We start from the raw sequence: 19,154 nt of genomic DNA, 5'->3' as shown, positions 1-19,154 counted from the left end.
GCCTAGAGACCTAGGGAGTCATCCAGTCTGTCTCCCAGTCAATGCCAGCTGGTTCTCTCTGGTACATTTACAAGGGTAGCGTTCAATAGCCCAACTGATGGGGGCTCCCCTGGGAAACTACGGTATTCTACAACCTCATCCGTTTCCTTGGCACAAATTTTCCCCCAAGACCAAGTCAGTTTCCTCTATCGTTCCTATCCCCACAACGAACCCACTCTAAGTAGTCCCATCCCTGTGAAGCTTTGTAGCTCAGGATACTGAGCTCACACTGCTCTAAATCAGGAGTAATGCTCCGTCTGTCAATGGAACTAAATGGGCATACAGAATAGGGCCACCAGGTTGGTTGTCTCTTAGCCGCTCTCATTTCTACTTTGCTCTTCTAATCTTCCCTCATAAGTTACCCCCTGTTGTCAGTTGTTGGCTGCGTGTATGTGCTACAGGTACAGTGACACGTGTATGCCTGTGACAACGGACTTGGCTCAGTGAGCAGCGAGATCTCTGCCCCCTGCCTTGCCCCTGGTCAGACAAAGACACCCCCTCAGTGTCCCCTCTTTTATACACTCAAGTATCAGAGAGGTAGCCATGTCAGTCTGTAGCTGCAAAAACAACGAGGAGTCCGGTGGGACCTTAAAGACTAACAGATTTATTTGGGCCTAAGCTTTCAGATGCAGCTGAAGAAATGGGTTTTTTTACCCACGAAAGCTTAGGCCCAAATACATCTGTTAGTCTTTAAGGCTCCACCAGACTCCTCGTTCTTTTATACACTGCTACAAAAAAGGTACGTGTCACCCCTCTGACGTGGTTAGTTACCACCCTTTACTTTGTACATATTGGTCCGATCAAACCATCTCTATCCATCACCCTGTCATCCTGACCTTATCCTTAGGAGAGGTCAGTGTGGCCCTGTATCATCTTCGGGGAGTATGTTTACACCATAACCTTGTATCGGGGTCAGTGGCATAGCTGGGTGGAGGGAACAGGGGGAGCAAAAAAAAAAAAGCAAACCTGCGGGGCGGCAGGAGCGGCAGAGCAAAAAAAACCATGCAGGGCGGCCGAAGCACGGGTGCAGGGGGACTCCCGGCACTGCAGATGTGCCCCAGGCAGCGGGGGGAGAGGCGGAAGGAGCAGGGGGGAGAGAGAAGTAGGACGGCCAGGGCTTCTGCCGCGCCGCCTGCCGGGAGGGCTCCACGCCGCTCCGGTCGGCGGGCAGGGAAGGACGCGGGCTGCCCTGCTGGCTTGCTACAGACCTGGCACCGGCTGGGGCAGAAAAAGCGCACAGCCCGCTCCCAGCAGGGCGCTCCCCTCCTCCGTGCCGCCGCCCCCTACAAGGCGGCCAGAGCGACGAACCAAAAAGAAAAAAACCTGTGGGGTGGCGGACACGGCGAAGCAAAAAAAAAACAGGATTGGAGGGAAAGCCGCCCCTTAGAATCTGCTGCCCCAAGCACGGCTAGTGCCTGGAGCCAGCCCTGCACTCACAGAACTGCTTCTAAGTTGGAGAGAGAGAGAGAAGTGTTCGGTATAAGTCATTTTCCCGCTGGAAGGGGCAGGAGTGAGACTAGAGAATTGGTACTTGTACAGCGTACCCCTCTCGGGGAGACTGTAGGCTCCAGATTCCCCACGGTATTTAGGTGCTGAACTCCCATTGATTTCAATGGGCAGCAGCAAACCGAACATTAGGCACCATTAGGAAAGAGAGAGATGATAAAACAGGCAGTTTCATAATGGCACTATATAAATCAATGGTTCCCCCCCCCCACCTTGAATATTGCATGCAGTTCGGGTCACCTCATCTCAAAAAAGCAGTGAACATGTTGAGGGGTATGGAACAGCTTCTATATGAGGAGAGATTATAAAGACTGGGAATAGAAAAGACACAGCTAGGAGGGGATATGATAGTGGCCTATAAAATCAGGACTGGTGTGTATAAAGTGAATAGGGAAGTGTTATTTACCCCTACATGAAGCAGGAGTCACCTGATGAACTTAATAGGTGGCAGGTTTAAAACAAACAAAAGGAAGTATTTCTTCACACAACGCACATTCAACCTGTACAACTCGTTGCCAGGTGATGTTGTGAAGGCCAAAAGTATAACGGGGTTCAAAAAATAATTAGGTAAGTTCATGGAAGATCGGTCCATCAATGGCTATTAGCTAAGATGGTCAGGGATACAACCCCATGCTCTGGGTGTCCCTAAACTTTTATTGCCAAAAGCATCTGGTAGGATACTAGGCTAGAAGGACCATTGATCTGACCCAGTATGGCCATTCTTATGTTATGCCAAATATCTTTGAGGATCTGGGCAAGATTCCTCCAGGGGCACACGTGCATCCCTGTTGTCAGGAAGCTGGAGCCAGCCACATGGGCTCTCCCAGCTCCTTTCCCAAGTGGTGCTACGCAGCACTGCTCCTTGCACATGCTGGTGGTTGACCTGTAGTTAGCTGGTAGAGAGCAGTAGGTTGGTGGGCTAGTAGGAAGGGTGAGCAAAAAGAGCATGCAGCACTTGCTGGGTTGGTGGGGATAGAAAATCTGCACCAGGATCAACAGATGAGATGAGAGACAGGAGACGGAAGAGGGAGACCTGGGGTGGAGAAGACGCGGCCTTGTGGTTTATTGGTACACCACTACCTCGATATAACGCCACCCGATATAACATGAATTTGGATATAACGCGGTAAAGCAGCGCTCCAGGGCGACGGGGCTGCGCACTCCGGTAGATCAAAGCAAGTTTGCTATAACACGGTTTCACCTATAACGCGGTAAGATTTTTTTGGCTCCCAAGGACAGCGTTATATCGAGGTAGAGGTGTATTTGCATTATTCATTTCTAGCATCTGCTCTGCCCCCCTCCCCACCCCCCGAACAGTACGCCTGATGGCTTGTCCCCAAATGCTGCCAGCTGTGGCTCAAGGATGTTGCCAGAGATCCCCAATCCTCTGTCTCTGCTCAAGAGATGTCATGGGAAGGTGAAGCTAATGAGATTAGAGCAGGAATCTTTCCACGATTGGTTGGCAGTCACAAGAAATGTCCGGTGTAATTAAGTCACTCTGGTTCAGTGTAAGCAACTATTATCTTCCATAGCAAACATCCTATGTCTGCCCGGGCACATCTTTTTCACAAAAGCACAAACTTGTTTGTGGAGGGATCCCTCCCCTGCATTGCCAGCCCATTCTCTTCATGCATGCGTCAGATATTTGTTGTAGACAGCTCCTGCAGAAACAACGGGGCACGGGGAAGATGTTATGGAACAAGGGGTGTCCCCCTCCAGGGGGTATTTTGGGATGTTCCTGCCATTCAGTACAATCTGATCTCTTCATAAAGCGATGTAAGTTGGTCCTCAGCCATGTGTGGCTGAGCTCGAGGCATAAAAAATAATCTCTGGCAGGGGCAGATTCAGCAATAACCTGGAGTGTGGCACAGGGGGAAGCACTGTCATTAGCAGGGAAACCTCAGTCCTGCTCACTTCAGTCTGGTGGTGGGATTTGAACCAGGGTCTCCCAGGAGCTGCTTCTGGCACGTCACTGGATTTGGGGCTTTAGGGACTCCCAGGTTTAACAAACCAGCCCCTCCCCTCCAGTTTACCCCCTTCCCAGAGAACAGGTGGAGCTGTCACATTACTAACCCCTGCCTTTTCAAAATGAAACGAAAGGGATTTTTTTTTAACCTGACAAGCTCTTCATTCATGTGCACATTTCTCCTGCAATAGTAACAGATCCAGCTCTGCCCTCCTGACCGCGGCAAGCACCCCCTCTCCCTGCACTAAAATCACTAGGGATTTTCAGCTCCAGAAGCGTGTAAGTGATCTAGGAGCATGACTCCCAGTTGCTTCCACTGAGACTTGTGCTCCCCTCTAAGGGCTGCTTTCCATTTCCCTGGTGAAAATCCAGCGTGACTGTGGGAGTGACGCCAGTTGTGCAGCAGGGCAACTGAGAGCAGGGTTTGGCCCCTGGTATGTAAAATGAAGCAGGGCACTGCAAAGTCAGCGGCTCTGGCAAGAGAAGCAAAGACACTTGGCCTCCATTTGCGGCAGGTGAACTAAGGGGGAAATTATTGTCAAACGGTTTGGCTTAAGATGGATGTGTTGGTAGGGTTCAAGGCTGTTCTAATTCAAGGCTAGTATTGATAAAGCATTAAGCAAGATCTCACACTGTCTTGGCTAATTTAGGCCCACCCCCCTGTGTGTGCTATAAACCCAATCCCAGGTTATTCTCCCATTGCATATTCTCTAAGGCCCAGGTATCCAGGTGCCTAACACTCATTGAAATCTATGGGAATTAGGCACCTAAATACCCTTGATCATATGGGCCTAAGTGACTTGCCTAGAAGCACACCAGCGACTTGAACGCAGGTCTCCCGTAGCCCAGGCAAACACCTTAGCCACCAGCCTGTCTGGCACAGCTAAAGAGGCAACAAAGCGGGATCCTTGCTAACTGTTGTGGCTAGTTGCACATGGGTATGGCCTTTGGAGCCACATAGTCAATGAGCCGCCTACAGCAGGCCTGCCCCCCCACCCAAAACCTTTTGTGTGAAGGGTGTTGGGGAGACCCTGTGCAGCAGAGCTCCCCTGAGTACTTGGGGCAGAAACCCCAGCTCCGACCCATCCCTCCCTTTTCTGCAGCCGCACTGCACCACTGTAGCTGGGCCCGAACCTGCAGACGATGGGCAGGAATTGGTCCTTTGCATTTTAAACAGGGATTTACAAAAAAAAAACCCACAACCAAAATCAGTCGAGTTCCACTTTAATGTAATGGCTGCTTTAAAAAAAAATCCCTCTATCAAAGAATAGAGTTGAATTCCTGCTGCCTCCTTTTCCTCAATGAAAGCTTCCTATCATCGGCCTGACAGTGGCTGTGCAACAATCCACAGCCTGCAATTAGAATGGTGCAGGTTGCACTTAGGAACTGGTTTCTGAAGGACTGCGGCAGATAATACTTTGCAAGAGCCCTTTATGCAAGAATCAAGCTCCTGGAATTAGAAAGATCAGTCTGAGCACTTCCTGGCCGGGCTACAGCAATCCCTGACATTGCACTAAGGTTCAGTGGGTAAGCGGTTAAAATTAGAGACGGCTGGAGGCTGACAAAAGTCAATCTTGAATCAGTGATTCAAGCAAATGTATAAAGCCAGGACAGCTGCTAGTGTAAATCAATGCAGGGCTATTGAAGTCAGTGGACGGATGCCGATTTCCACTAGCTGAGGGTCTGGCCCATAAGTCACGGAACACTATTTGCTTGTTTAGAGGGCTGGCCTAACAATGGACTGATTGATTCACGCATCATTAATTTGAATAAAACTTCCACATACCCTCTGCCCAATGAAGCACTCAACCAGCGCTAGTTAAACCACTGAACTGGCAGCTTTGTGGCTGATCCCCACCTTTTCCCCTAGACAATGTCTGTTGTAATGAGGCCTATAATAAACCTGACGCTGTTCACTGGGGCTTTGCTGAGAGCACCATTGGAAAAGCATCTGTGGAACTTCAGATCGAGTCTTTTTGTCTGTCTTTGATTACAGAAACCAGAGCAGATCATATTCTTCACCACCAGCGCCACCTCTGCCAAAGATCACTTTGTCTCAAGATCCATGTTTGATGCAGGTGGCTGGAAGTAGCCGAGGCATTGCAAGATGATGGGTCAGCAGGTGAACTACTTGGAGTAGGGAGGACTTTGGAAGGGGCACCAGGAGTGAAGAACCTCCCCCTGGAGTGCATGACACTGCAGTTGCATCACTCCATCACTAAAATGTTAGGTTGAGCAGCTGTGCTTTGCACTGCATCTTAAAGGTCACCAAATATGGGCCTTCTGAAACCATGAAGACCTGGCACCTGCAGATAAACGTAGAAGCTCCCAGCTGATTGATGTAGTATAGGGGACAGGGAATCTCAGAGACAATCCGTTGTTAGATTAACCCAGTTAGAGCTACAGTGGGTTCTTTAACTACAAGAATGAAGCACTGGTTGCACAGCAATGACTTCAGTATCCTTGCCTTGGACTCTTGCCCTCAGCTATAGCCGAGCCTACTTAGCTCAGCTAACCACAATGCCCGATGAACACTTTGACTGCTCCCCTGTGCTAATACTGTGAAAACATGATCCTTGTCTGTGACAGCGGTACGCCCCCATCTCCTCTCCACCTCCCTCTGAGAATTACTGCTCCTGTCTATGGCATGTATAAGCAGAGCCCTGTGTTTGTTTGCAAATGCAAAATAAAATGAAAAACTCACCCAGCGCCATGGATCCTATCGCTCCTGTTCCACAGGGCTGGGCCCAACTCTCTGCCCTGGGCATTGCAACCTGTACGCAGGGGTCACAGCGCTGTTTGGGTTTGGCTGCCCCCCCCATTCATCCTGCCTGGGGGCACTGCAGGTCCAATTTTGACTGAATGGCATCCACACACTCAAATTCATAGGGGAAGGGGTGCAGCCAGGCCAAACCTGAGCTGTGCTGTGACCCCCATGTGCCAGGTTGCAACACTCGGAGCGGGGAGTTGGACCCAGTCCTGTGGAACAGAAACTATGTCTGCAACCTACCCCAGGGCCTTCCAACCCCCACCCCCACCTCTGGGGCAAGACCCCCTCCAGGGGTCAGGACCCAACCCTCCCAGGGCCTCCCTTCTCCCCCTTGGGGATAGGACCCGATCTCTCTCCCAGCCGGGCATGCCACCCCTCCCCTCCCCAATCCTGGGGCAGGAAGTGAACTTGCTCTCCCCCCCCCACCCCGGTCTGGCTAAAATGGATAAAATAAAATAACACAAAATCCCTGAAAAATAGAACAAAACTGTATACAAGATAAAGACAGTCACCAGGTGCGACTTAGACCATCCTTCCTTCCAGCTACCAGGGGTGCCCCTTTGCGGGAGTGATAGGGCCTTGTCAGAGGCACTGAGTGGCAGACACAGTGAGCTCACTGCCATTGGTGTCACTGTTGGGAAAAGCAGCAGTATTGTACTTTTGGGGAGTGACATTGAAGGAAATATCAGCTCCAGGTACCTGGTATATACAGTGTGCCCTGGAGAGCTGGGTAGTGTGGGGATACCCCTGGGTAACAAGGAAGGTGTGTTATCCCATTACCTGCACCTTCCTAGCCTCAGAGAGTTAGAGGGCTTTACAACATCTGCCATCAAATCGTTTTGTGTACAGCCAGTGCAGTGATACTCAGACCTCAGTGGTGCAGAAGCCAAATTAGTGACCAACAGTACCCAAAAGAGTGGTTAATAATTAAATCACAGGGTTTCAATATCATGTGCTGCAAAGAGCCGCAGGAGACGCATTAAAGAGCCACTTGCGGCTCCCGAGCCTCAGTCTGAGTATCACTGATTCAGTGACTATTTAACTCAAGAACAATGTAAGAAGTCGTGCAGCGTGCAGAACCATCAGAACGGCCATGCTGGGTCAGATCAATGGTCCATCTAGCCCAGCATCTTGTCTCCCAATAGTGGCCAATGTCAGGTGCTTCAGAGGGAATGACCAGAACAGATAATCATCCAGTGATTCATCTCATCACCCATTCCCAGCTTCTGCAGAGTCCCATTGGCTAACTCTGAGGTCCTGTAATAACAACAGGCCCCTCCCTTCCTGCAAGGCAGCTGGGATTGTAAAGGACCAGAGCTGCACAGAGCACTGTGTGAGAAGGGAACCACCAGGCAAGTGAGATCACTGTGCTTTGTGAGATGGGTTTGCGCCGGGCACATATCTGGAGCCGACTCTGAGAGTTAGAAAGCAGTTTTGTTTTATTTCAGTGGTTTGCAATCTCATTTTCCATCACACGCTTCATCACCTTTCACTTAACCCATCACTACATAGTCTTTAAAAAAACACAAAACCCAAACAACGCTCAAAGAGAATCCGTCCTGCTTGCAAACAAAACCACCCAACTATTTACAGCCAGACACATTTTATACAAGTGTGGAAATGCCATATTGTTCATAATCCCTCAGCCTCAACTCCCCACTGAAAGAGACCAGCTATAATCCCCACCCTGAGGTGCTGACACCCATTATTTTCCCAGCCAGCAAGAATGTGAGGGCTTTTTATCTGCCATTACCATGCGTCCCGGTGGCAAAAGGAGAGGGCCGTTGCAAGATTTAACAGGCAAGTGATTCATATCAGCCAAAGGGAAACGTAAACTTTTGGAGCAGAGCAGGGGTGAGAAACATAATCACAATGTATCCTTTTTCAGCGGTACACTCCATTCACAAAAAACCCCGGGCACTTGAGGGAGAGAAGACCGGCCTGGGAACCAGTGAAAAAGATCTAGTTCAACAACATAAATCTCTGGGTGCAATCCGGGAACACTTACTCATGGAAATAGCCCCACTGAAGTTGACAGAGTTGTTTGTGTGATTTGGACATAACACAATTGGGCTCTTACATGGGTGGATGTGCACGCTTTAGGCGTTACAATGATACACAAAGGGGGTAGAATTCAAATACACCTCTACCTCGATATAACGCAATGCGATATAACACAAATTTGGCTATAATGCGGTAAAGCAGCGCTCTCGGGGGGCAGGGCTGTGCACCCCAGTGGATCAAAGCAAGTTCGATATAACGCGGTTTCACCTATAACGTGGTAAGAGTTTTGGCTCCCGAGGACAGTGTTATATTGAGGTAGAGGTGTATTCGCGCAGGTTTTCTCTTTCATAGGAACGCCGTTGACTTCCATGTAAATACAAGTTAAAAATCATTTTGTTACCCCATGTCCCCCTGCCAATGTTTATGGATTTACGGTTACATTTTTAAAAATACACCTCTAATAGGATGTTCTCCAGCTGTCTCTAATGTAGGATGTTCTCCCAGTTGTATCTAATGTAGGATGTTCTCCTAGCTGGCTATGTGATGTCTGCTTTTGTCTTCTTAGTTACGAGGGATTAATTCACAATCATAAAGTTGGTGTGTCATAGGACACCAGCGTAGTAAGAAAAATGACCGATGAGATGTGCTATTTGTCTCTGAACCAGAAAGCAAGTACCATAGTGCTTGCTGGCTCCAGCTGTGCAAGGCACTGAAACACATGCCTAATTTTAAGCATGTGAGTAGTTAATGGGACTAGTCATGTGCTTAAAGTTAAGCACATGCTTAAGTGCCTTGCTGGATCAGGATCATTGGCAGCAGGATCTGGAAAGGGGAAGCAGGAGTTCTGGAAGGAATAGCTAGACATTGCTCATGCCTGTCTGTTTGTGCTTCTTTAACCTGCTTGTAGACGTGAGAGTGTACAGGCTAAGCCAGGGGTTCTCAAACTGGAGGTTGGGACCCCTCAGGGGGTCATGAGGTTATTACATGGGGGGTCACAAGCTGTCAGCCTCCACCCCAACCCCCGCTTTGCCTCCAGCATTTATAATGGTGTTAAATACATTTTAAAAGTGTTTTTAATTTATAAAGGGGGGTCGCACTCAGAGGTTTACTATGTGAAAGGGGTCACCAGTACAAAAGTTTGAGAAACACTGGGCTACGCCTTCTCTATCTGTCTTAAGTTCTCTTGCTCAGTCTGAGACTTGAAACTCTGGGTCCGAGCCAGCAAACATGCGTGTGAATGACTGACGTAATAGTCCCACTTACTCCAAAGCGGTGACCTCGGTGAATAAAGTGAGTGTGGTGTTCTTCAGTTCTCAGCAGAAATGGGGACAGTGCAGTCTTGGACTCTGGAAGATCCCTGCATTGGATTTCATGGCCTTTGCAGTCACAACATAGTTCCAACATTCCAGTGGTTTCCACTGGTTACATGTAACCACAAAGTTGACTTCAGACTGTGTGGCAGTTAAGCAGTATTCGTGTAGGGTGCAAGTCCCATCTGTGCAGAGGCCAAGCATGACGTATATGCACCACTTCATTCATACTTGGGCCCTCTAGATAGGGCTTAAGTGGGACTTCTGTCATGCATAGACCCTTGCACAGGAATGTAATTTACCCCTATAGACCAAGGTACATATTAACTTGAGATGTAAGAACTGAGACCATCTGGTGTAATACTGGGTTCTTATAAAATGCAAGTATGTTTTTGGGACAGGGAGGGTCGGGTTATCTGATTTTTCTACATTTTTAAGCCCAGATTCAGCAAAGCATTTATGCACAAGCTCAGCTTTAAGCACGTGCTGAAGTTAATTAATTGTGTCTGACTTAGAAAATAATCTTGAAGGTGATGCTTTGAGGACTTATTTTAATGTGGTTTGCAGATAGATGCACAAAATTGCCCACCCACATTTTAGCCATTTTGTTTAAGGCATTTTCACACTTTACCAGTTTTTCTTTTTTCTGTGAACTGGCTTTGTGTATCCCAAATACATGCAAAAATTTATATTTTCACATGCTTCTGAGGCAGTGTTGCCTCCTCTTGGAAATGGTTCTGTTTCTATTCAGAAAAGAAGTGTGAAATTTAGCTATATTTTTCCCCAAACAGGACCTCGGCTCAAGCTTGTTTTGAAAAGTTCCAGCTTCTGTTGTGACTATTTCATACTCCTCTGGTTGGTACTTTTAGTGGCACTGGGCAAATCTCCTACACTTTAGAGTTGAATTTGGCCAGTTATACTGGGGAAATAAATTATAGATAAATACTGAGTGGTACTAAGCAATTGCAACTGCTTTTGATTTCAGAAGCACGGTGCCTCTTAGAATATTGTATGAGGGACCTTAGATCAGGGTAAAGTGCTTAGATACAAGGACGATGAGCACAGTAGAAATGGATGACTGAGTAGAGCTTGGCTATACTAAACTGATCCTGCAAGGCATTGAGTGATTCATTGAAAGGTCAGTGGAAACTAAGATCACTCCACATCTCACAGCATCATGCCCTATACTGGAGAACATCTTAGTAGAGATAAGGAATGGACATTTATGCAGGCTCTCAGCAGACTTTGGCAAATGATCCAGATGGTGTCAGGGTTGCACAGTTTATCAGAATTTGCAAGAGGATTATATGCAATACATCAAGGCATCTTGAAGTCAATCACGACGAAGCCCAGTTGAGACACATATTACCCAAGAAGAAAATACCAGGGCAAGCTAAAGAGTTGGAATAAGAGGGATACACATGACAGCAGCTCCCCCAACCCACGTTTCTCAAACCTCTTCAGTCTAATGAACACGTTGATCAGCCCTATAGCAATGAGAGTGAGCAACTTGATTTTACACATTTCACTTACAGGATTCCAAATGAAGGTTACATGTTTAACTCAGTTAATAGACATGCCCGTTAGGGTGGTCTGACTCATTGGTAATACTGGAATACATAACGAAAATATATATTAAAAAAAGCCCAGTCTTTGATTAGCAGCTCTAAAAGTCCAAGTCGTCTTGGTCAATCTCATCGCCATTTTCTGCCTTCTTTTTAGTCTCCTGGCCATTATTGGTGTCTACATTGTTTTGGGAGTCAGCGTCATCAGCACCATTCTTCTCACCATCTACAGGACTGGTGCATGAGGATGGTCTGTCCTCCTCCTCATCGTCCTCCTCACTGTCAGGATACATCTTTGCAGGCTTGCTGCCTCCATCGCTATTAGCCTCCCTGTCAGGGTCCTCATTCAGATTCCCATCACCTCTGCACTCTCCTTCACTTCCATCCTCTGACCCTTTCTGGGATTGCTGCGAACAGTTTCCCATGGAGGAGTTACAGGAGAAGGTGGCTGCTTTGGTCAGAGTTTCTGGCCCTTTGCTGCAGTCTTGGTCTCCTGTCGCATCAGAGGCCACCTCAGGAACCTCGCTGTTCCTTGCATCTCTGTCTTCGTTGTTATCTTGCTTAGGTTCTTCACCGGCTGCTTCTGCTGCCTCATCACCATTCTGTGCACGCTCCGTATCTCCTTCACTTTCATTTTCCTCCTCAGCTGCTGGTGCTTCCGAACATGCCTCGCATTCCACCTCTGGGCTTGCTTCTTCCACAGCCTCATCCCCAGCATCGGCCTGGGGCTCTTGTTCAGCTTCTTCGTTTCTGCCTGTGGCTGCTTCTTCTGAGTCCTCAACAGCCTCAGAGACTTCAGCATTCTCTTCACATTCAGATGCATTCTCTTCGTTATCATCCCCATCGACCTCGCCCGCGGCCTCCTCCACTCCGCCCTCAGCCTCCTCTTCAGCCTTGGGCTCTTTCTCACTTTCCTGATCTTCATTTTGTGTTTCTTCTTCTTCTTCTTTCTCCTCCTCTTCCACTTCGCCATTCCCCTCTTCCTGTTCCTCTTCCTCATTCTCCTCTTCCTGTTTCACTTCCTCATCCCTCTCTTCCTGTTTCAGTTCCTCTTCCTCATTCTCCTCTTCTTGTTTCACTTCCTCTTCCTCATTCCCCTCTTCCTGTTCCTCTTCCTCATTCCCCTCTTCCTGTTTCATTTCCTCTTCCTCATTCTCCTCTTCCTCTTTCACTTCACCATCTTCCTCCTTTGTTTCCTCCTCCACTACTACTTCCTCCTCCTTCTCTGTGTCTTCCTCCTCCTCCTCCGTCACCACCTCACAGTTTTGATGATCTGAAATTTCATCTCCCTCAGCAGGAGCGGCTGTTTCATCTTCATTCACTTCCTGTTCTACTTGCTCATCAGTTTCATGTTGTTCTGGCTCTTTCTCGTCATCCGCATCCAGTTTCTGCTCAGGGTGGTCAGGTTCATATTCACCGTCCTCCTCATTTGGGTTGGTCTCCTCTTCTGCCTCTTGCATGTGCTCACTGGGAATCACCTCTCTGTCCTGAACTGCTTCTGAGGCACAGTCCACCATCTTGTTTTCTGTTTCATTTCCCCTCAGGATTTGCTTTAAGTCAAATGCCTTCATGACTGGGGCATTGGCTGCCACCACCGGGTTTCTTATAGGCTTAGAAGCCATTTTCTTCCTTATGCAGGTGTCACAGGGGCAGTATTCTTCTTCACTTGGTTGTTCACTAACATCATCGGCAAGAGCTGTACTGAGACCAAAATCCTCCTCGTCAATGTCAAATGATAAGTCTGTTGTCCCCGGTTGCTTACTCTGGGTCATATTCCTGTCATTAAAGAGAGACCTATTACGCATGGTCTGCAGCCGTTGTCTTCTCTGCTCTGTCTGGATTGTTGACTCACGCCTGAGTGTTTCATCTGGAGGCCTTGGAGTCCTCTGCCCTGCTCTGCTTTTGATCTTCCTTAGCTCCTTTTCTATGCTCTTTTGTATTCTTTTACTCACTTCGTCCTTCAGCTCCGATATCATTTTATCTAGCAGTTCATTGTTCTCTAAGTTCCACCTGATCTTGAACTCATTCATGGCACTAACATAGTGAGTCATGAACTCCTTCTCGATTTTCTTTAGCAGCCTCAGCACCCAGACTGGGTTGGGGTCAACTGATTTTTGCGGGGTGATGGAGTATGTTTTCACACTGGTTTCTGGGATGTCCTTGACATTGGCTTCCTGATCACTGGGAGAACCCTTCCCTACCTCCTCTTCCAAATTGGATTCAGCTTCTTTCTCACAATTAGCATCATCAGCATTTGCATCAATTTCAGCAGTGTTGCTTGGTTGCTCAGTTGCCTCATCAGCATTTGCTTCTGGAGGGATTTCATCTCCAGCTTCAGCTTCTGCTTCTCCCTCATTTTCATCTAATTTGCTGTTTTCTTCCACTTCATTTTCACCCCCTTCGCCATTTTCACAGTTACTACCCTGATCATCTTTATCGGGGTCTGCTTCAGCTCCCCTCTCTGGAGAGTCCGCTCCGGTGGACTCTGCTTCGTCTTCCTCTTTGGACTTGGAGCAGGATGTTGAAGGCCGAGAACACTCTTCTCCTTCTTTATCGTGTCCCTTGGTCTCACTCAGTTCCGGTTCATTCTCTAAACTTGCCCCCTGTTCAGCTGATTTGGACTTAACTGTCTTCTGGGGCAATAAAGTGCAATCTCTGGCACTGGCCACACTTCCTGAGTCACCAGAACCACTACTGACATCAACCCCAGAAGATGACATTGGAGTGAAGTCTTTGTATGTTGAGTTCTGGTCTTTAAAGCCTGAGTTCATCTTTGTCTGGTCACTTCCTGGTTGGCCTGAACTCGGACCACCTTTTTCCACTGTGCATCCAAACCACAGGGCCTGAAAAATGTTCAGCAGTTCTGTATATCGAGGCTTATTCAAGCATTTTGGCTTATCCGATGGACCTAATGGCTCTTCGTCAAGGAGCTGTAGACTGGCAAGACAAGTGATCAGAATATTGGCAGAGTTACTGAGCTTCCTCCCCATGGTGGGGGACACTTCAGGCAAACTGTTTGAGCGGTCAAATTTTGCTTCTTGTTTTGAACTGAGCAGTGCTTTCATTATCTGCACAGAAGTCTGGATAGTGCTTGGCAAGTCCTTTTTGTTATTATTTTGGCTTGAGGTCTCAATGGACTGGCTGCATTCTGCTTGATTGGTTTCAGCTCCTTCTGATGTCACCTGAGAAGTCTTCTCCTCTTTGGGGCATTCTTCTGCCCCCTCGTTAGCAGCATTGGCTTCGGCTGCCTCTTTTTTCATTTCCTCCTCTACACCATTTTCACCTTCCCCTGCATCCTCTTTCTCAGCAGTTTCCTCTTCTGAGATTTCTTGATTATTTGCACAGTTTGATATTTCGGTGGTTGTCTCTGCACATTCCTCTTCCCCATCATCCTCCATTTCATATTTCATAAGCAACGTCTCTTGAGGAATTTTGCTTAGCCACTCCTGGACAACTTCTTCTGGAGATGTATTTGGCAGGGCAGAAGGTGCTAAATCATGATCATCTTCCTCTGGTGCACTGGCCTCTTGTAATTTCTCTTTCATTTTCTCTTTGCAAGAACCACCATCCTTTTTTTGCTCATCATCTGAGTTATTTTCTGCTGCTTTCATTGTATTAGTTTCCGCTGATTTAGACCCCGAAGAAGTTGGTCTGGAAGAGTTGACTACTACTTTCTGCTCTTTGTCCTCAGTCAGCATTGACTCAGTGCATGCGCTGGTGCTGGAGGAATTCTTAAACACCACAGATCGTATTTTTTTGCTGCTTGGCTTTCCTTTTGGTGGGGCTGGGCAGTGCAAATTGTACATCGAGGCAACCTCTGATCCCGATGCTCTGCTAGAATTTTCCACCTCAGCATGAAGATTCTTCATTTTTTTCCTCCTGGGTTTAGATGATCGTGTCACACTGGATTGTGAACAGCCATCATTGCTTGTTTTGAACACCTGTGTCTCTGCACATTGGCCCTGGATGTCTGAGTAAGAAGAGACTCTTGAACTTGAACTTGGGGGGTATCCATTCCCAGCCTCAGTGGTCTGATCACATTTTGAGCATAAAGACTCTGACATGCTTCCATGTCTTGAGCTTGGGGTCTCGGAACTAACTTTGGCATTTCCCTCTCCATCATTTCCATTAGATTTTGACAAACTTGAGGAAGGGGATGACATCTTCCCACTCTCTTCTGATTGGCTTCCCTGTCTGGTGCCTTTTGAAGACTTACTGTAGCACTTAGAGGTGCTGCTTGTGCTTTGGTCCTCGTTATTAATGGGAGGTGCAACTGCTTCATTCATAGATGATGTGCTTGAAGGAAGAGAGTCTGAATGAGACGTGTGGTTTCCGACAGAATTTTTCTTGATTTCACAAGAACTTTTGGAGTAGTTAGATGCCTTGCTGTTTGATCTTGAAACTTCTGCATGGAGAGAATTTTTCTTCTTTTTCTTAGAAGTTGATCCAAGTGATGACATGGACATTTCAGAACATGCATCCAGATGAATCTTACTGTGCTTGCTTCTCTTTGATGTTCTGGAAGAACAGGAGGCATTGCACACAAGTATTTCACCACTGTCACTCCTCCTGCTATTCCCATCACAAGCTTTGGAATGGGAAGATCCTTCTGTAGAACATCTTTCACATTTGCTGAAGTCATCTTTGAGCGAGTCACTGGGCACCATTTGTGCTGATACTGAACTGACTTCATTATCTTTGTGGTCTTCTTGTTTTGCTTCCTTCTCATCAGCATCTTCCTTAGGGCAGGACTCACTGGAAAAGGAAGAGATCACTGGATCATTGTCAGAATGCTTGTCCTGGTCGCTCTTCTCTCTTGGCACGCTGTACTTGCTAGATCTGCTGTAGACACTATGGGCAGAACTTGAGCATGCAGCAATATCTTCTTCTTCTGCCTTTTTCAAACTGCAGGATGACATGGTCCTTGCCACACTATTAGTTTCCTCACACATACTCTTCTTACTTTGTCTGGAGTGCAGAGATGACCTGGACAAGCTACTTCCAACCCTGCTGCCTTCAATTTCATCCATCTCCTCCTTCGAACACTTCACTGAAGAAACTTCCATGCAGTTTTCATCCTCGTTCTGTGAATCGGTCTTACTGACCTTGACTTCATCAACAGCTTCTTCAGGATCCAGGTTGTTCTCACAACTTGAATGTGAGACTGGCCCTAATGATGATGCTTTTTGGCTACTGCTAGTGTTCATTCGGATGTATTCCTGTGACTCTTCTCTATTGGAGGAAGCTGTAGACAAAGCGCTTCGGTAGTTACACTTTTTAATGTTACAGTACTCCACCCTGTTTTCTATAGTCTCTGAATAGCATGAAGACTCCTGCATGATGTGCTCAGAATATTCTTCACTGGACGTGGTGTGGATGCTTTCCACGGAGGTCATCTTTTTGTGGACTACCCTCCTACGGGAAGATGTGCTGGAGCATGAAGACCGTGTGTGCCAAGTTTTTCTTATATCAGGCTCCTCTTTCTGGGAAGCATGCATGGGATTCTTCCAAATGTCATAGTCCTGGTGCTGTTTGCCACAGCTGTGGCAATGAGTTTCCTCAGATTCTGACTCATCGAATTTTGAGATGTAGGAATCAGCATCACAGGGATATAATGAATCTTCGGCCTCTGAGCTGACTTCTAGGTTCATTTTCTGCATGGGGTCCACTCCATTGTCTTCCTCTACCCCTGACTCTTCACAGGGCATCTTACTCATCAAATTGGACTTCTTGATCTGTGTGGACCACTGAAGAGTCTCGTCATTTAGCAAACGAAAGCGGACTTTCATCTCGACGGACAGGCTGCCATCCTTGTTCACGTGCACTCGTTTTTCAATGTCATCGTTGACTAAGGAGTGGACCAGGTCCCCAGCTTTTCCATGTGGACAGTTGTTTGGGAAAGGCGCACCGTTCTCTAGTGATGTGTTGAGACCATTTGCGTAGGACTTTTCTGATGATAAGGAAAATCTCATTGACCTGTTGCTTGAAGCTGATCTTGGGTGGATGACACTTTTTTTGGCTTTCAGTCCAAAGTTCACTGGAATTGGGAAAAAGAAAATGAAACAAAGAGGGAATACTGAGAATTCATGTAAAGGTAACATGAAACATCCAAGGCCAAATCCTCAGCTGGGGTAAATAGACATAGCTCCATTGAAGTCAGTGATGCCATGCCAATTTATTACCCAATGAGGATCAGGACATAATTAACAGAAGTGCCACAAACTGTAACTACAGAATGAATAGCTCATACTGAAAGCTTCTATTCTTTAGCTTTTCTTTTTAAGTCTAGTTTAAATTACAAATGTTTTGGTAATGCCTTTTATTCTGTCCCATGGTGCAGAAAAGACCATGCCCAACAATAATTCCCACCCCTCTTTTTTTTAATTGCAAATATGCATTTCTCTAAATATGTTTTCTTTCTTATTCAGCCTAAGGGCATTGAGGAACTGCCCAAGCCTTTAGACAAATGTCTGGGTACTGGACAATTATTCTGTATTGTTTGCTGACCCACCTGAATGCTGACAAATGTACGTAGGGCAGAGCACACATTGGCGGGTGCACCATATGGGTACATTACTCTGAATAATAATAACGCTTATCAGGATTAATGAGGCCAAAATTAAGATGTGTACATTGGTGCTAATTGCATATCGGCATGAAAGTACAAGTGGGTGTAAGAGGTCTGATCAAGTGCCGAATATGTACAAAAGGCCCAGAAAAGAAGGATGAATCAGGAAACACACCTAAGAACACAGGCATCGGCTTCCTCCTTTCCCTGGGAGTGCTCAACTGCCCCTCAGCCCTAGGCCCTACCCCCACTCCACCCCTACCCCCAAATCCCCACCCCACCTCTTTCCGCCCCTGCTCCATCCCTTCCTTGCCTCTTCCTGCCATGTTCTTTCCCTCTCCCAAACGCCCCTCTTTCCCGCTCATCCCCCTCCCTTCAGAGCATCCTGCGTGTCACAGAAGAGCTGATTGCGGGAGGCACTGGGAGGGAGGAGGAGGAGTTGATTGGTGGTGCCACCGGCAGGCAGGAGGTGTTGGGGCTGGGGGAGCTGGCTGCCAGTGGGTGTTAAGTACCCACAATTTTTTTTCCATGGGTGCTTCAGGCCTGGAGACTCATGGAGTCACACTTATGCCCAAGAAGTAGCATATATCTCTCACGCAATCAATTCCCTGCCATTTCAGGAACCTCAGCATTGGTGCAAATTGGTCCCACCCATTCTCTGTCTGTGACACACAATAGTTTAGTCTCCTGAGAGATGTAATACTTTGGTCTAATTCTGGTTGTTGGGCTCGGTGTGGGGGTTGGCTGGGTGGATCTTAGTGGCCTGTGATACACAGGAGGTCAGACTAGAAGATCTGCTGGTTGCTTCTGGCCTTGAATTCTGTGATTTGGTGACACAAAGTAGTTCCCACCCAACCTTACATAAGCACTTTAATTGACACCTTCTTTCAGTCCATTGTTTAGGTGTCATTTCCAAAGTGCTCTGCTGATATTAGCTAACTAAGACTATGTCTACACTGCCCTGCAGGGAGGACTATGGGGTTGTAAACAGTAGTGCGCACTAAAGTGCTGCACTGTAACTCCTCTTGTGGATGCTGCAGATACCTAGTTCACATTAACATAATCCTGTTTGAAGAGAACTACGTTAACGCGAACTAGGAACCTTTTAGTTTGCACCTGCAGCATCCACACAGGGGAGTTACAAGTAGCCCTTAGGTGTACGCTGCTATTCTCACCCCTGGATTCCGAACTGCACAGCAGTGTAGCCAAGCCCTAATCCTCAAAAAGGTGAAACAAAGCCTGTCAAGCAGCATTCCCCCATTTCACAGGTAGGGAAATGGGAGTCAGAGAGGTTGAACCCAAAGCTAGCAGAAGCACGTGCCTCATATGAGACACCTAATGAAATGGCCTGATTTTCAGCCACAGCTCCCAGTGAAGTCAAGTGGGAAAATATTGACAAGTAACAGAAGGACTTGAGGGCAGGGGA

The 19,154-nt window shown here is 47.3% G+C and overlaps 1 protein-coding gene across 1 annotated transcript in view; it reads right to left on the bottom strand.

The window, feature by feature from the left end:
• Nucleotides 1-11,261: 11,261 nt before the first annotated feature.
• The window catches only part of RP1L1 (RP1 like 1), a 29,522-nt gene continuing 21,629 nt past the window's right edge, over nucleotides 11,262-19,154 (bottom strand). The window contains exon 3 of the mRNA XM_039530848.1: nucleotides 11,262-17,197. Within this exon, the coding sequence (XP_039386782.1) occupies nucleotides 11,262-17,197 (5,936 nt within the window). The remainder of the gene's footprint in view (nucleotides 17,198-19,154) is intronic.

This window comes from Mauremys reevesii, linkage group 3, assembly GCF_016161935.1.
Source record: "Mauremys reevesii isolate NIE-2019 linkage group 3, ASM1616193v1, whole genome shotgun sequence".
Classification (NCBI taxonomy): Eukaryota; Metazoa; Chordata; order Testudines; family Geoemydidae; genus Mauremys; species Mauremys reevesii.
The sequence above is the reverse complement of the archived record's forward strand: the minus strand, read 5'-3'. Positions and strand labels throughout refer to the sequence as shown.